This window comes from Archocentrus centrarchus, chromosome 24 (assembly GCF_007364275.1).
Source record: "Archocentrus centrarchus isolate MPI-CPG fArcCen1 chromosome 24, fArcCen1, whole genome shotgun sequence".
Taxonomy (NCBI): Eukaryota; Metazoa; Chordata; class Actinopteri; order Cichliformes; family Cichlidae; genus Archocentrus; species Archocentrus centrarchus.
Genome location: NC_044369.1, coordinates 10773458 through 10788411, shown reverse-complemented (window position 1 = coordinate 10788411; position 14954 = coordinate 10773458). Strand labels below are relative to the sequence as shown.

General features: G+C 42.3%; 1 protein-coding gene across 1 annotated transcript in view; it reads left to right on the top strand.

Annotated features, from left to right (window-relative positions):
• The first annotated feature begins 1319 nt into the window (after positions 1 to 1319).
• Positions 1320 to 14954, top strand: part of LOC115774299 (brain-enriched guanylate kinase-associated protein) — a 32758-nt gene continuing 19123 nt past the window's right edge. The window contains exon 1 of the mRNA XM_030721507.1: positions 1320 to 1420. Coding sequence (XP_030577367.1) covers positions 1398 to 1420 — 23 coding nt within the window. The 5' untranslated portion in view covers positions 1320 to 1397. The remainder of the gene's footprint in view (positions 1421 to 14954) is intronic.

Genomic DNA, 14954 nt, shown 5'->3' with positions numbered 1-14954 from the left:
GCATGAACCTCTCCCCTAAGTGCAGATGGTAAAATCTACTTTCTAGCATTCATCAAATTATGAAACATGATAACATAACAGCATGGATACCACCCTCAATCGGGCCTAAATTTGAATGGAGATGGGGCAATATTGATGCATAATTCATCTCGTTTTGGTAAAAGGGCCAGCAGCCGACTCATATAAAAACCTATTCTCCTTAACAGCCAGGGACTTGAGCTGTAAGATTCAACAGATTGAACCACCTGTTCCCCCCCACCTCCCCCTTCTCCCTTATTTCTCTGTCTCTTTCCACATCCTCTTCTCTCTCTTTCCCTCTGTGCTTCTTCTCTCCAATTCAGCACCTCGACAGAGATACTGAGTTGCTGCCAGTATCCCTCATGGGGGGGCTTGCCATGTATCTGCAGTCTGGCTGCAATGGAGGTTTCCACTCTCCCTCCCTCCTTCCCCTTGCTTTCTCACTCTCTCCTCTCACACTCTTGGTATGGTATGATTGTTCTCTTCTCACCTCAAGTAAGCGCAGATGTACACATCCGGGCACAGTCTGATGAGTGTTGCATGGGATTTCTCACTAACATGAGAGTAAGGGAAAAAGGGAAGGAGGAGCAGATTAAGGAGCAGGGATAAGTGTGTGTGTATATGTGTGTCGGGGGGGGGGGGCATAAACAAAAACACAGGGAAACAGAGAGAGTATGCCTGCTGAATATGTAGATTTCCTTTTTCTTTTTTTTTTTGTGTGTGTGTGTGTGTGTGTGTGGGGGGGGGGGGGGGGGGGGGGGGGGGGGGGGGGGTCCTGCTGCTGCAGTGATGCTCTACTTGGCAGCTTCTGGGCCAGTTTGATGGGTCCACTTCACTAACATGCTGTCATTTCCTTTAGATGCCTGACGAAGTGATGAACAACATAGACACCATCAGGTAAGCTTCACCCTCTCTCTCTCTCTCTCTCTCTCTCTCTCTCTCTCTCTCTCTCTCTCTCTCTCTCTCTCTCTCTCCCTCTCTCTCTCTCCCCATCTCCCTCTCCCTCCTTTTCTGCACATATCTTTCAGCACTCCATCATCACGCCCCCGCGTTCTCCCTGTCTTCTTCCTTTAAGCTCCTTCCCTCCCACTCTTCCTCTCTCTCTGTCTTTCTACTCCTGCACAGTCTCTCCCTCGCTCCTGCTTGTCTTTCCTCCTGGCTCAGCTGCTGCTGCTGCCGGAGTGGCGAGGTGTTGGTGGCAGCGACAGTTTTAGTGGTGGTGGTGGTGGTGGAGGAGGTGGTGAGGTGTGCATGTGTTGGGGTTTTCTCTGTGCTTTAAGGGAGAGCTGGGTAAACCAATCCAGATAGCATATAGAGGGGGGTTTTCTCCATCCCCGGCGAGGCTCCGGCAGCAGGATTTTTATCTCTCGGTCTTCAGGATGAAGCTCTGCGTGAGCGGAAGGTACTGCTTCACTGTTTGCATCTTTGATTTAGATTACAAAGCTGGTTTGGTTGTGTGCGAACACGAGTGCGTTCGTGTGTGTTTATGTGCTCATCTGTATGTGATGTGGCTGCACTTGCAGTGTCAGTTCGTGCTCTCTGTTTACTGATGCAGTGCTGTTAGGAATGAAGTCTCTTCTCTGATACTTTGTCAAAGATAAAAGGGTGTATTTTGCAGAAGAAGGATGACAGCTCAATGCAGGGAATCTCTTGGCTTGAAATGTGCTGCAGTGAATATGGTTTTACTGTAAAAGCTTTTTTCCCAACAGATCAATCAGGAGGGCTTTTTTTATTTATTTATTTTTTTTATTAGTCTTGAATGTCTCGAGGTTGCCAAAATGGCCATCCACGACTATTACATATTTGTTTCTGCATGCTTTTGGACTGTCACCTGTCGGAATGCACCTGTAACACTGATTAATTACTCTGCATGATAACGCTGTTTTGCCACCACGAATTCTGAAGCAATAGTAGCACTGATTTTTATGTATTTAAATAGGCCTGACACTCAAAAAATGCAAACCTGAACGTATGCTCGTGCAGACAGATTTTAATGTGCTCCTTACAAAATTACAGGTGCTCATTCACTTTTCTGATTTAAGTATTTCAGAGGAATTAAGACAGCAAAGGAAACATGACGAGATGCAGGAGCAGTTTCTCCCGCCTCTCCCTCCCACTCTCTGCTTTTTACCTCACTGTCCTACAGTAGACGTGTTTTAATTAATACTAGTACTAATGAACCATTATTAATCCAGCACAGATAAAAACAGATCCCAAGCTTTCCCTTTTGTGTTAGATTACTGACGGTGTTATTACGATTTCAGGCAGATTACAGTTTAAAAGCCATTTAACCAGGCGACAAAGGGTAATTAATCTTGATGGGGTGTTTCTCTAATATAAGGCATCAATTGTCCTCACCTCTGTGTCACAGCTTTAATTGAATTATAGCAGCTGTGGCAAAATAAGATGGGTAGCCCCGCGCTTTTTTTGCTCGCGCTTTGCATAGGAAACCGGGTCACCTGTAGCCTCTGAGCAAACTGTAATGGGGTTAAAGAGAAAGCAGGACCCACCTGAGAGTCTGACCCTACCTCTTCATCACCCCCCCCAACCCCCCACCCCCCCACCTCCATATCTCCGAGATGCCTTCGAGTCTAAATGATGAAATACCCTGAAATATCTCACACTCTGTTGCTCCCACTCTCTCGCTCGTTCTCTCTTTCTCTCTTGCAATTTCTGTCCCTCCCTTGTCCGGGCTCATGTGTCGGGGCCCCGTGGCGGGGCCCCGTGGCGGAGACGAAGATGTAAATTTTGCATGGCGACACACTGGAGCTCCAGTGCAGAAGAGACCACAGATGGGATTAAACAGATTTAAAGTTTCAAAGAGTTTTTAAAAATCCTTGTCAGAATATTCCAGCGGATGACTAACAGTGAGAGGGGGTTTTATGTTATATATAAGATTGATACCACTTAAAAAAACAAACAAACAAACAAAAACTTGATAGCTGCCCTGCCAGCATGATTGACAGCCAGAAATTGAGCAAAATTATTATGCCGTTGTCTGGGTGAGTGATGATGAAGCGATGTCCTTGAGAGGCAGAAAAACAAAAGTTTGACTTAGTTTTTAGATTTTTTTAGGCTGCTGACTGATGAGATTCTTTATTTCTTCCTTCAGTAATTCCATCAAACACACTGCAAGTAATTTCAGAATGATGTATGCACATTAAGTACCTTCATTATACAGGAAGAGAAGGCAATTAAAAGGTGCTTCACACTCTTAAGTTTCACTTAAATTTCAAAAATGTATCCTGCACTTTACGTCTTGGTCTTTTTTAAGATCTTTTTAGAAATATACAGCTTAAAGGAAGAACAACATGAAGAGTCATGAAGAGGGCAGATAAGAGCTAAAATGCTCATATGGCATACATGCTATAAATAGGCACTCCCTCATTTGATGTGTTAATGATGGTGGTGGAGAGAGTTCTCCAACACGTGACCTGCCAGGTGTTCACTTAGGGTTGAGATCTGGTGACTGTGAAGGCCACAGCACATCATTTTTTTTTTCTTTGCTCATTAAACCATTCTGTGACCCTTAATGCCCTAAATGAAAGCATCTGTGTTCATTATGTTTCTACACTTGTGTATTTTGTTTTCCTTTAAAAGACCATTTTGGCATTTTGGGAAGCACACTTAATCACCGCCTCTGTGAGGCCACCGTAATGTCTCGGCCTTGTTCTGAAGCTCACTAATTAACATGCTCCTTCTTGTTTGTTTAATCTGCACAAAAGCCAAAAGTGAAACTGCAGCTTGTCATTTTTAGAGCCTGGTTTTTGTATAGCTCAAACGAATATGATACGTGTCAATTATTGAGCTCCATTTGTGCTGCTTTGTGGATTTTGTTTCTTGAGACAGAGCCACGCTGCCTGTTTCAGTGGTAAGAAACAGTCACTGCTCATCTAAGTCACTCTCGGCAGTTACTTTATTATACCCCAATGAGCCAAAACATTATGACCACTCTCAAAAGAAGCAAACAGCCATGTTTCTGTTGTTACAATGACACCTGTCAAAGTCTGGGATATGGTCAGTGGAAAGTGAACAGTGAGTTTTCAAAGTCAACATGTTGGCGAAATGATGGAGAAATGGGGGCAGCGTGAACACCAGAGTGACTTTGACAAGGGCAAAATTGTTTGTGTTGTCCAGAACAGCGAGGGTTGTCGGTGTTAGCGGTCAGAGGAGTGACAAACCATGAGCCTGCAGCAGGGATTTAACAAAAATGAAAGATCTGCTGCTCATGACTTTATTCAAATGTGTATTCATAGTTTTCATGTGATTTTATATCACTATAGGAAAACCCACAAAACAACGTTTTCCAGATTTGCTGTGCCAGTTGTTAAATCAGATGCACTTATAAGCCCCTCAGTTTCTTCACAGCTACTAGCTGTGTTTCTGCATGCAAACACCTTTCTTGCAAATACAAGTACAGTGGTCATTTTGCACCAATCCATCTTTCTCCGTAGCAACTTACATTTTATTTTAATAGGTTTATTTCACAGAGATGTTGCACTTTACAAAAGTATAAAACACTGTATAAGGTGTAGATTTTAGGAAAATTGTGAATTTACATCCTTAATCCCAAGGTAGATAATATTAAAATATAGTATGCAAGACAACAATGACATTGATAGTTTAAACTCCCAGGTGTTTAAAATAAAGCATGTAGCCGTGCAGTCTGCCTTTACAACCATTTGTGAAAGAATGTGTTTCATTTGAACATGGGACTGTCACTACTGCTCTGTTGACTCAATAACTGCAGAATTGAACATCAGCACAAAAAAATGTGCTCTGGGAGCTTCATGGTATGGCTGAACAGCTCCTTTAGGTGTAATATGTAGGTGTACTTTTGTCCATACAGCGTTCCTCCTCCCCCCTCCAAACAGCAACATTATTGACCCATCTAGATCAAATATAAATAGAACTGTCTGTACTTTTGTGCACTTCCATCCTGCTGGCAGTCTGAAGAATTCTCCACAAGAAACATATGTAAAACGTTGCCAAAGTGGAGCTCTGGCTTGGACCTCACTGTGGTGGGTGCTGTTTATTGATTGCAAGTTCACAAAACTTGCAGTTTATTCACATAACTTTGTTTTTCTTCTTCTTACTATTTGTGGCTTGTGTTGCAATTCTGTGGATAGTCTCGTGTGACGGAATGGAAAACTATGAAGACCTCAGGGCACCTTCAGATTTCCTGAGCTGTTTTAAAAGGTGTGTTTTGGCCGATCATTATAGAGAGAGAGCAGCAGAGAGGACATGTTTGAAAGTGGCGTGGGAGGGAGGCTGGTCTGAAGAGGCTAGAACTTAGTTTTGACCTGCTGAAGTGGACAATGTTGCTCTGAGAGACTAATGCTCTCCTCTGTGGTCTGACCAGTCAGCCTCTCTCTCCAACACTGTCTGTAGGTCTCTCTGTTCTGAAGCACTGACAGCTCCTCTGGGGGGCCATTAAGCTTATCTTATCAACTTAACCCCATTATTTCTCCTCCCCTTTGCCCTCTCCAGCACCAGCGGTCAGATTGTACTGGTCAGATTTATTCCTCATTGTGATGAAGCCCGCCTAATATGACAGCTGCTATAACTCAATTTTTTTGTAATTTGACTTGAATTGGACATTTACATAGTAATCTGCATTGTAGGTCAATTCTTGGTCAGTGGAAATGACACCATTTTAATGAATTTTAAAGTGAGAGCTAGCTTTTTCTGAACAGATGCCACTGTGAATATCAATGAAGAAAATGGTAATGCTAAAATAGAGCCAGCTAGTGAGCCAAAGTAGTGTTTAGCTAAGAACTACATGCTAACTTTGTGTATTATTAGTAGAGATGAGGTGAAGTCAACTAAAGTGACGATACACATAGACTATAGTATATAAAACATGAATGTAGCCACTGTGGTAAAGCGTACCCTACTAATTTGGAGCTTAACTGTATGCATTAAAACCTAGAACTAGAGCTTGAGGCCATAAACCTGTAAGCAAAGTGTTTACTGAGGTCAGGAGTTTGCACCCTGCTGGCCTTTACAAAGAATGCTTCAGGCAACTTTCACATTGTCGTCACTTTTCAGACCTGGAAGCTTCTTCTGTCTTTAATATACAGTCTGTAATTATACACCAAATATTTGCTGACATTAATTGTCTTAAGCTCATGGTGAAACAAGACCAAAAAAGGGCAAATGCAGCATCAAAACTCCTGAGTAAGAATGGATTTTAATGTTTTTCATTTGCAAGAGAAGGCACTCCAGGATCAAATTGGGAAACAATATATGCTTTCTCAAACAAGGGCATGAAATAGTGCTGTTTTGTCAGAAGTTGCTGGTATCACAGAGATACTTAAAAGGCTTCCTCTCTTACCACAAAATGTAAGACCGATGTAAGCCAGACAGTGGGCAAAAGTCGAGCAAATGCTGAGGCAAAAACATTCAACAACATGAACAGCTCTGAAGCTTAATCAAGCTCATCAAATGGGACTAATTTGAAGGATTAAAAGTGCATGTAACATTTTGCTAAAAAAGTTGCAGGGGTAAAAGCATAACTTCTTGAACTTCTTTTTTTTTTTTGCACAAGCAGATGAATTAGCGACTCCAGGCAAGGACCTCTAGGTGTGTCCTGTCAAGTCACACAGTCTGACATTGCTCTGCATATTTTGGTTCCTGTGGGTTTTGAGGTTGGGCTCTGTGGATCAGTCTTGTTCTGGCACATCTCATGGATGTTTGATTGGACTGGGATCTGTATTGTTTGACTGACTGCTTTCTCAAACCATGGAACGGAGTGTTGGGTGATTGATTAGATTAAGGTGAGGATCTGTTCCTGTCCCTTCCTGAGCAGTTTTTTGCAGCTTGGCGGGGTGTCTTATTCATCATTATTCACTTAACCTCTCTGTGGTTTTATTGCTGTGGGTGATTGGTGTATAAAATGAGTGAAATTATAAAAAAATACATGTTTGTATTTTTGTAAGGATCATGCAAGATTTCAGTCCTGAGTTTGTGGGCTAAATATCTAATTAGCATTCAAATCCAAATAGCAAACCCCGTGTAAAACCACAATTTGTAAAACTCTGAAAAAAAAAAACCCCGCCATTGCCATTGAACAGATATGACTGTGGTAACCATCTTCTCCTCTAACTCTAAACAAAACAGCAAAGAAATGCATTCCCTAAAATGCTGAACTGTTACCGCAAACCTTCTTTTTAACTAGACCATAAAGCTTTTAGAAGCAAAACTACAGCAGCCTTAGTAATGAGGAGTAGCAACCTGTGAGAGCTTAGAAGGAAATTAAACAGATAAATTAAAGCTTTTCAAGCAAATTTCGGCAGCTTGTTTGCCTGTTGTTGATCCGAAGCTGGAGGTCACAGATTACCCATGTTTTATTTATCCAAGCCACTACATTAATGGCACTTTGCTGGAAAGTTATTAGTGCTATATTGCATCTTCCCAATATAGTCTCTTTTTTTTTTTTAAAGATCCATTCATGCATCCCTGAGTTGAGGCTTTTTAGGCAACCTCTTGAGAGTTATGGATGGACCAGTAAGTACATCTGAGCTGCTTTCTATATGTGTATAAGTGCATGAGGCGAATGGTGACGAACACACACACACACTCACACACACGTACAGAAACACAGAGCACTACACTGCAGGCTAGATTTGCAGAGGTTGTTCCTTTGTTGCATCTAATCACTACCTGTCCGTTTCGAGCTCCACTCGTAAACAATGTGTTGCGATGGTGGGCGGCGTGCTGTGTGTGTGCGTACATGTGTGTGCACGGGCATCCATGTGTGTTTGTGTCTGTTCTATTTTTAATGAGCTGAACCCGTTTGAAAGCTGGCCGTGTTTTTCCATCCCGTCTGCTTTTGGTTGTGGCTGCAAAGATGGCAAACACTGGGCCTTATTTTTGCACCACAACAACAGCATTTTCACAGCTGTATTTTTTCAACCAGCAAAATAAATAAGTAAGTAAATAAATAAAAATGAAAATGCTGTGGAAAAGACTGCGAACAGAAGTGCTGTTTTTTTATTTATTTGTTTTTAACTCTCATCTCATCTTTTTACTCTAAATCTAAACACAAAAATCAGTGACTTGAAACTCAGAGATTGCCAGGAAACTTGTGACTTTCAACTTGTGAGTGAGAGAGTTCAAAAGTTTTGTTGTGAGAGTGTGTATTCTGGGTCGTGAAAGATCTCAGCGGCTTTGCTAGGACAGCTCTCGGTAGATTTCACTGGCATATTGTAACCTGAATATCTTGTCTGGAGGATGATCCTGTGGGGGTTTTGTGTGTGTGTGCGTGTGTATGTAACAGCATGTTCTAGTGTTTTTAATGCACTCAGTGTGAGCATTTGTTTTTAGTAATGTGTAGGTCAGCGCTCTAGTGACTTTGAGGCTCGTTCATCTGCTCCTTGCTTGAATTTTTATCTTTGGCTATTTTATTTCTATTGGGAAATATATACCCACTTCCTCAAGGTGGAGGAAATATATGCAGCCATTTTCTAATTGATCTGTGTCACGTATTGGTTCGTTTGTCAGCAAGTTTTTGCAAAAACTGCCAAGTCATTAAATGAATCTTGATAGAGAGGGGATGGGAAAGAGCAGAACCAATTCAATTTTGGTGTGGATTTGATCACTTTATTCAAAATTACAAACTAGGAAAATGGCCTTGGCAGAGAATGAGCCTTGTGATTTCCTCTACTTCTTTTATATGTTTTTATTTTTTTAATAACTAAATATTAATTTGAGATCAGATATGGAAATAAAATTAAGATGAAGCAATAATTCACAAACAAAAATTTGGCTCATTTGAATTTTATTAGCGTTTTCCATATTTTTTTCCAGGGATTCCAGGGATCAGCTGTCATAAATGCAGCCTACCTCACTGACCACTCCATTAGATATACCTGTTCAGCTGCTCATTAACACACACATGCAATCAGCCAATCACAGGGCAACAATTCACTGCATTTAGGTATGTAGACATGGTCAACAGTACCTGCTGAAGTTCAAGCCGAGCATCAGAATAGAGGAGAAAGGTGATTTAAGTGACTTTGAATGAGCTGGTCTGAGTATTTTAGAAGAAGGGTTTACAGAAAAAGGCCTAACAAAGATAAATTATCCAGTGAGTGGCAGTTCTCCAGGTAAAAATGCCTTGAACTAGTACTGGGTTGGACCCCCTTTTGACTTCAGAACTGCCTTAATTCATCATTGCACAGATTCACCAAGGTGCTGGAAACACTCCTCTAAGATTTGGGGCCACATTGACATGACAGCATCATGCATTTGCTGGAAATTTGTTGGCTGCACTTCCATGATTTCAATCTCCCATTCCACCACATCCCAAAGGTGCTTTCTTGAATTCGATTCTGGTGACTGTGGAGGCCGTTTGAGTGCAGTGAACTCATTGTCATGTTCAAGAAAACACTGAGATGATGGGAGTTTTGTGACATGGTGTGTTATCCTGCTGGAAGCAGCCATCAGAAAATGAGTACATTGTGGTAATAAAGAGATGGACATGATCAGCACCAATACTCAGATAGGCAAAAGTTGCTACTAAGATGCCCAAAGTGTGCCAAGAAAATATTCCCCACAGCATTTCACTAAAATCTGATCCTAACATCTGAATGTTGCAACAAAAATCGAGACTCAACAGACCAGGCAACTTTTTTCCAATCTTCAGTTGTCCCGTTTTGATGAGTCTGTGTAAATTGTAGCCTCGGTTTTCTGTTCATAGCTGACAGAGGTGGCGCCCGGTGTGGTCGTCTGCTGCTGTAGCCCATCTGCTGACCATGTCTATAAGCTTAAATGCATTGAGCTGCTGCCATATGATTGGCTGATTAGATACTTGCATTATTAAGCAGTTGAACAGAAGTGTCCAGTAAGTGTATATATGTGTGCATATATTCATTAAACAAAAATATTCCGGGGAGCTTTGATTAGTGAATCACAAGTGAGTGGTATGTTTAAAACAATACTCTGGTAGGGAAACAATGTATTAAGTGGTGGTGGCACTCTTGGAAGATAAATAAACAAGCGTTTTCCCTCCTAATGTCCATCAAAACATAACATTCAAACCATGATTCTCTACATTTATATTTCATCATTATACTGGTGCATGTATCAACCCTTCTTTTTGATGTGGCACCATTTTCTACAGCTAAAAGTCTGCCTACAGTTTATTCTGTGGTTGATTTTGGACTCTGTTCTCTGTGTTCACACTTTGAGTTTTGGCAGAACAGAACTCTGTGTATTTTTCTGTTTGTATTTGAGGATCAGCGAGCCTCCGTCACCTCTTCCGCTCATTCTGAAATCCTCTCGGGATGTTGTCATGATTTCACACTCCCCTGTGCCGGGTGCCATCAGCAGCACATGAAATCCGTTCAGCGGGTCATTATCCCCTGCTGCTACTAATGATGTTGGTAGTTGCTTCAAAACTACTTAGGTGTCTGCTCCCAAGTTAATCAATGCCGGACAGAGAAACAGCTAAGACAAACCCACACACACTGACAGAATAGCACCCTAATTTGAAAGCTGATTTTTTTGTCTATGAGGTGGTTGAGTCATACTGTACATGCCATTGGACTGAGTGACTACTGCAGGTTGTTAATCTGAAGGTATAGGGGCCAGAAAGAGCATCATTTCTGCCTTCTTTCCCTGCTGCTGGATGAGTCAGCCACTCGGGTTCCCCCGCTCTAATGCTGAGGTCTGGGCCTGTGATAAGGGTTTTTCCTGAGAGCCAATCTATCTGAAAGGTAGATGCGATCAGGAAGCCAGAAAGGGAAAAAGCGATCGACAGAAGAGGCAGGGAAAACGAGAGGAAGGAGGTAAAGAAATGATGACTTTTCAGTGGAGACTTCATACCCACTCTCTTTGCTTTTCCTTTGTAATTTGGCAAAGCTCACTTCCTCTTTAATGTCTTTGGCTTTATTGTAAATACTCTGGCTTGCACTCCCTCCCCCCCCACTCCCCATCCCCGGCTACTTTTCCATCTCCCTCGCTCCACAACTTTCACGTCCTCCTCCTCCTTTACTACCTCCCTCTTCCTCTCTTTTCAATGCTCTCAAATGTCAGCGTGGCACGAGTGGGTGGCAGGCAGCGCCATCCGATCGAGCCCCTTCTAAGGTTTTGCTGCAGTGTGAGGATCGGCAAAAGGAAGAAGAAGCAAGCAAGCGAGTGAATGAGCGAGGGTGTTGCGTGTGCTGTTGTGCGTTGGCGGTTTGACAGCAGACACCTGATGTGGCCTGAGATGTGTCGCTAACAGCTGTCCTTTTTCACTTTTATGGCAGATAGTGTTGCTTTATTTCAAGCCTGGGAGAAGGAGATTGAATAGGCAGAGCTTGTGCCGCAGAGTAAACACAGGCACACACATACAAATGCACAAGTGGGAACACACCTAGACTTATAGATGCAAACAAATGTACACATACGCATACAGAAAACCAAGCATCCACCTGCATGTATAAACTCACACATTCCGGACACTTTAATGCTCTCAAATACGTGCTCACACCTGCCAAATTTTACACACACACACACATACACAAATGCACACATATTCAGAGCCGGTATGACTCAGAGGGGAGCAGCTGGAGTGAAGGCTCCAGTGGCGGTAGTGAGCTGTCACCATCTGGAGGAGTACATGTCTCCCTGCCTCGTCAGCCAGCAGCAGAAGTCACCTCCCAGCAACTGGGCGTTAGTAGATCAACATGTTTCTTTATTTCCTAATATTTTTACACATGTGTGTATGCAGCATCAATGGGTACAACACCCCAAACAGAAGCCTTAACCTACTGCAGTCCCATCCACAGTCAGTCATTGTTTCCTTCCCGAACGGTCAGTCCACTCCTCGGATCAGAGGAGCTTTGATCAAGTTTTGACAGGCTGTCTCATTCGATAACATGTGCCATTTGTCTGTGTGCTGAAGGCTGCACCTGTGCTGCGGACGCCACCAAGATGCAGAGGACTGGAGGGATGGAGGAAATATTTATACAAGAGATTTCAGGCTTTCAGGCTTGTCAAACTCTTTCATTCACACTGCACGAATGTGTCAGCTCCTGTTCTCTGTGTTTGGGCATATATGAGATGAAGACGCTGTGTCTGCAAAGGATGTTTGTTTTTACTGATAAGTCTGATTGCTGCCTGTCACAAAAGACTTCCATCTACCACTGGTGACATGAAACAAGTCTGTGTCCTGCCAGGACCCAGAAGCTGTTTTTTTTTTTGTTTTTTTTTAACCTACAAACATGATGTGAAACAGATTTGGTCTAATAGCGCACCACAAGCAAAGGAATTCAGCATTAACTACAATATTTAGAAATGTAGAGAAGGTTTGGTTCTTTCATATGTGAACATTTCTGGGTTTTTTTTTTTAAGAATATAGATATATGTCGCAAAGATTTAAATTCTTGTGTGAAGACAGTTATAGGGTTCTTTGCTTATGTTCCAGTCTGCTTTCAAAATCTCATCTAATCACACTCACACAGCCCTGATGAGGCAGCTTAGCACTCCTTAGTAATGTTTTTACACTTAAAATTTTTTTTCCTTCAGTATTCAGAAGCATACATCTAATTCCTTTGATATCATGTGTTCAGTTTCTCAAATGTTCCCTACATTGAGTGGGGAAACCTAAATTCAGAAAAGACAAGCTGTTTGTAGGAACCTTTAAGAAATAAGAATATACCCATAATATGCACTCACCAGACACTTTATTAGGTACAGCTTCCTAGTACTGGTTTTAACCCTTTTTTACCTTCAGATCTGCTTCAACATGGAAAGGAATCTTTGGAAAGATTCCTCCATTGGTACTCCGGGGCCCAAAGTGTGCCAAGAAACTACCGCCCACACCATCACACCACCACCAGCCTGAACCATTGATACAAGACAGGATGTAGCCAAACTTTATGCCAAACTCTGACCCTACCATCTGAATGTCACAGCAGAAATTGAGACTCATCAGACCAGGCAGTGTTTTTCCAATCTTCTGTTACGTTTTGATCAGCCCATGTGAATTGTAGCCTCAGTTTCCTGTTCTTAGTGTGGCAGCCGGTGTGGTCTTCTGCTGCTGTAGCTCATCTGCTTCAAGGTTCAACTTGTTGTGCATTCAGAGATGCCCTTCTGCATACCTTGGTTATGACGAGTGGTTATTTGAGTGATTGTTGCTTTTGTATCAGCTCAAAACAGTCTGACCATTCTCCTCTGACCTCTGATAGCAACAGTGGATTTTTTTTCTCTTTTTTTTGGACCATTCTATGAAAACCATCAAGATGGTTGTGTGGGAAAATCCCAGCAGATCAGCAGTTTCTGAAATACTCACATGAGCCCGTCTGGCACCATCAAGCACGCCATGTTCAAAATCACTTAAATCCCCTTTCTTCCCTTTTCTGATTATCACTTTGAACTTCAGCAAGTTGCCTTGACCATGTCTACATGTCTAGATATTTGAGTTACTGAGCGGTCAAACAGGTGCACCTAACAAAGTGTCCGGAGAGAGTGTACATTGCCTCTCCTTTAATGGATTCCCTTCAAATGATAGCTGAACTTTGCTGGAAAGCTGAAAGGAATCTCTTGCTCTTTATGTCTGAAGGACTGAGTCCAAAGCTTGACATTTACGGCTGATGTCTCAGATAGTTTTACTTCTCATTTTCACTTCCACTGTTCCTTTGCAGGAAACACTGTGTGCCATCAGTGGAACAAGTAAAACAAAAATGGTCTTTACTCTGAATTTAGTACCTTGAATTTAAGGAAACAGGACAAAACCCTTTGAATTTTTGCCATTAATGTCACCATATCATGCTTAATGGCAAGAGTGAAAGCAAGAATCTTCATGACATCTGGAGACCGAGTGGATTATTTTCATTTTGATGCAACATCTGGACGGGAAAGTTGCTGACATTACTTTCTGTGCAACTCTCTGTGCTCACATAGACTGTATCGTTATACAAATAATACATCGTACAACTGTCATCTGAAAAAAAAAACATGAACCACGAGTTAAAAACAATTGTTGCGTGCAGAATGGTCATTCAGACAGAAAGTTGGATCATAGCATTTTAGGCAGAAGCTGAGAAGAGGAGGTGCAGCAACAATGCACATTATGAGAAAAATTAGAGCAAATAAGCACACAATTCTTAACATCAGTTTTGTCCTGCTTGACTTGTACTTACTAAAAGTTGCCATCCTGTCTGTTTGCTTTGTTTGGCAGGGTCAACACAGATAGATCACTCAGTAATTCTTCAGGCCAGACTTAGCTGGTCTCCTTTGGAAAACTAACATAAATGCCATCTCCCTGTGGTCAAGCCCTTTAAACACATGAGAGGGAAGGAACACAGACAAACCATGAAAAAGATATACATTGGCAAAACCGCCTTAAAAGTCCCCCGAAATGGCGGCAAACATCCGAAAAAGAGGTAAGAGTGAACGTCTCAGACGCCATCTTTCCATCCATCCTCGTTTTTATCTGTTTGTCCGTTCATCCGCCCACGAGGTGTCTCCTCTCGCCATCCAGAGGTGCTAAAGCAGCCTCATCCCGCCTCTCCAAGCCCAGAAGTCATGCTGCCTCGTCATCTCATCTCGCTGGAATGAAAACACTCATTATGTCTGACTCAGCTCCTGTTCACTGAGGAGGTCACTAATGGGGGATTTTACATCCCTGGAGCTACTTCACGTTAACTCATCCTCTACCAAACAACAAACACCTGTTTTCCCCTGATAATTCCCACCAATCACAGAGAAGTATGAGGCAAGGAGGTGGGGGCTGCTGGATAATGCGGCACTCAAATGTCACCCAGTCAGTTGAGACATTCATTGAATCACTCTGTGGGCAGGTTTTCTCTACTCACTGACACAGTTGTAGATATGCAGCCGCTTTCCGTAAAACATAAACACTTATTCTAGATTCAGCCTGAAGTTAGACTAAAGTTAGAAGTTATTTAGTATGCAGCATTTTATGCTGCTGTGTTTACAGGTGA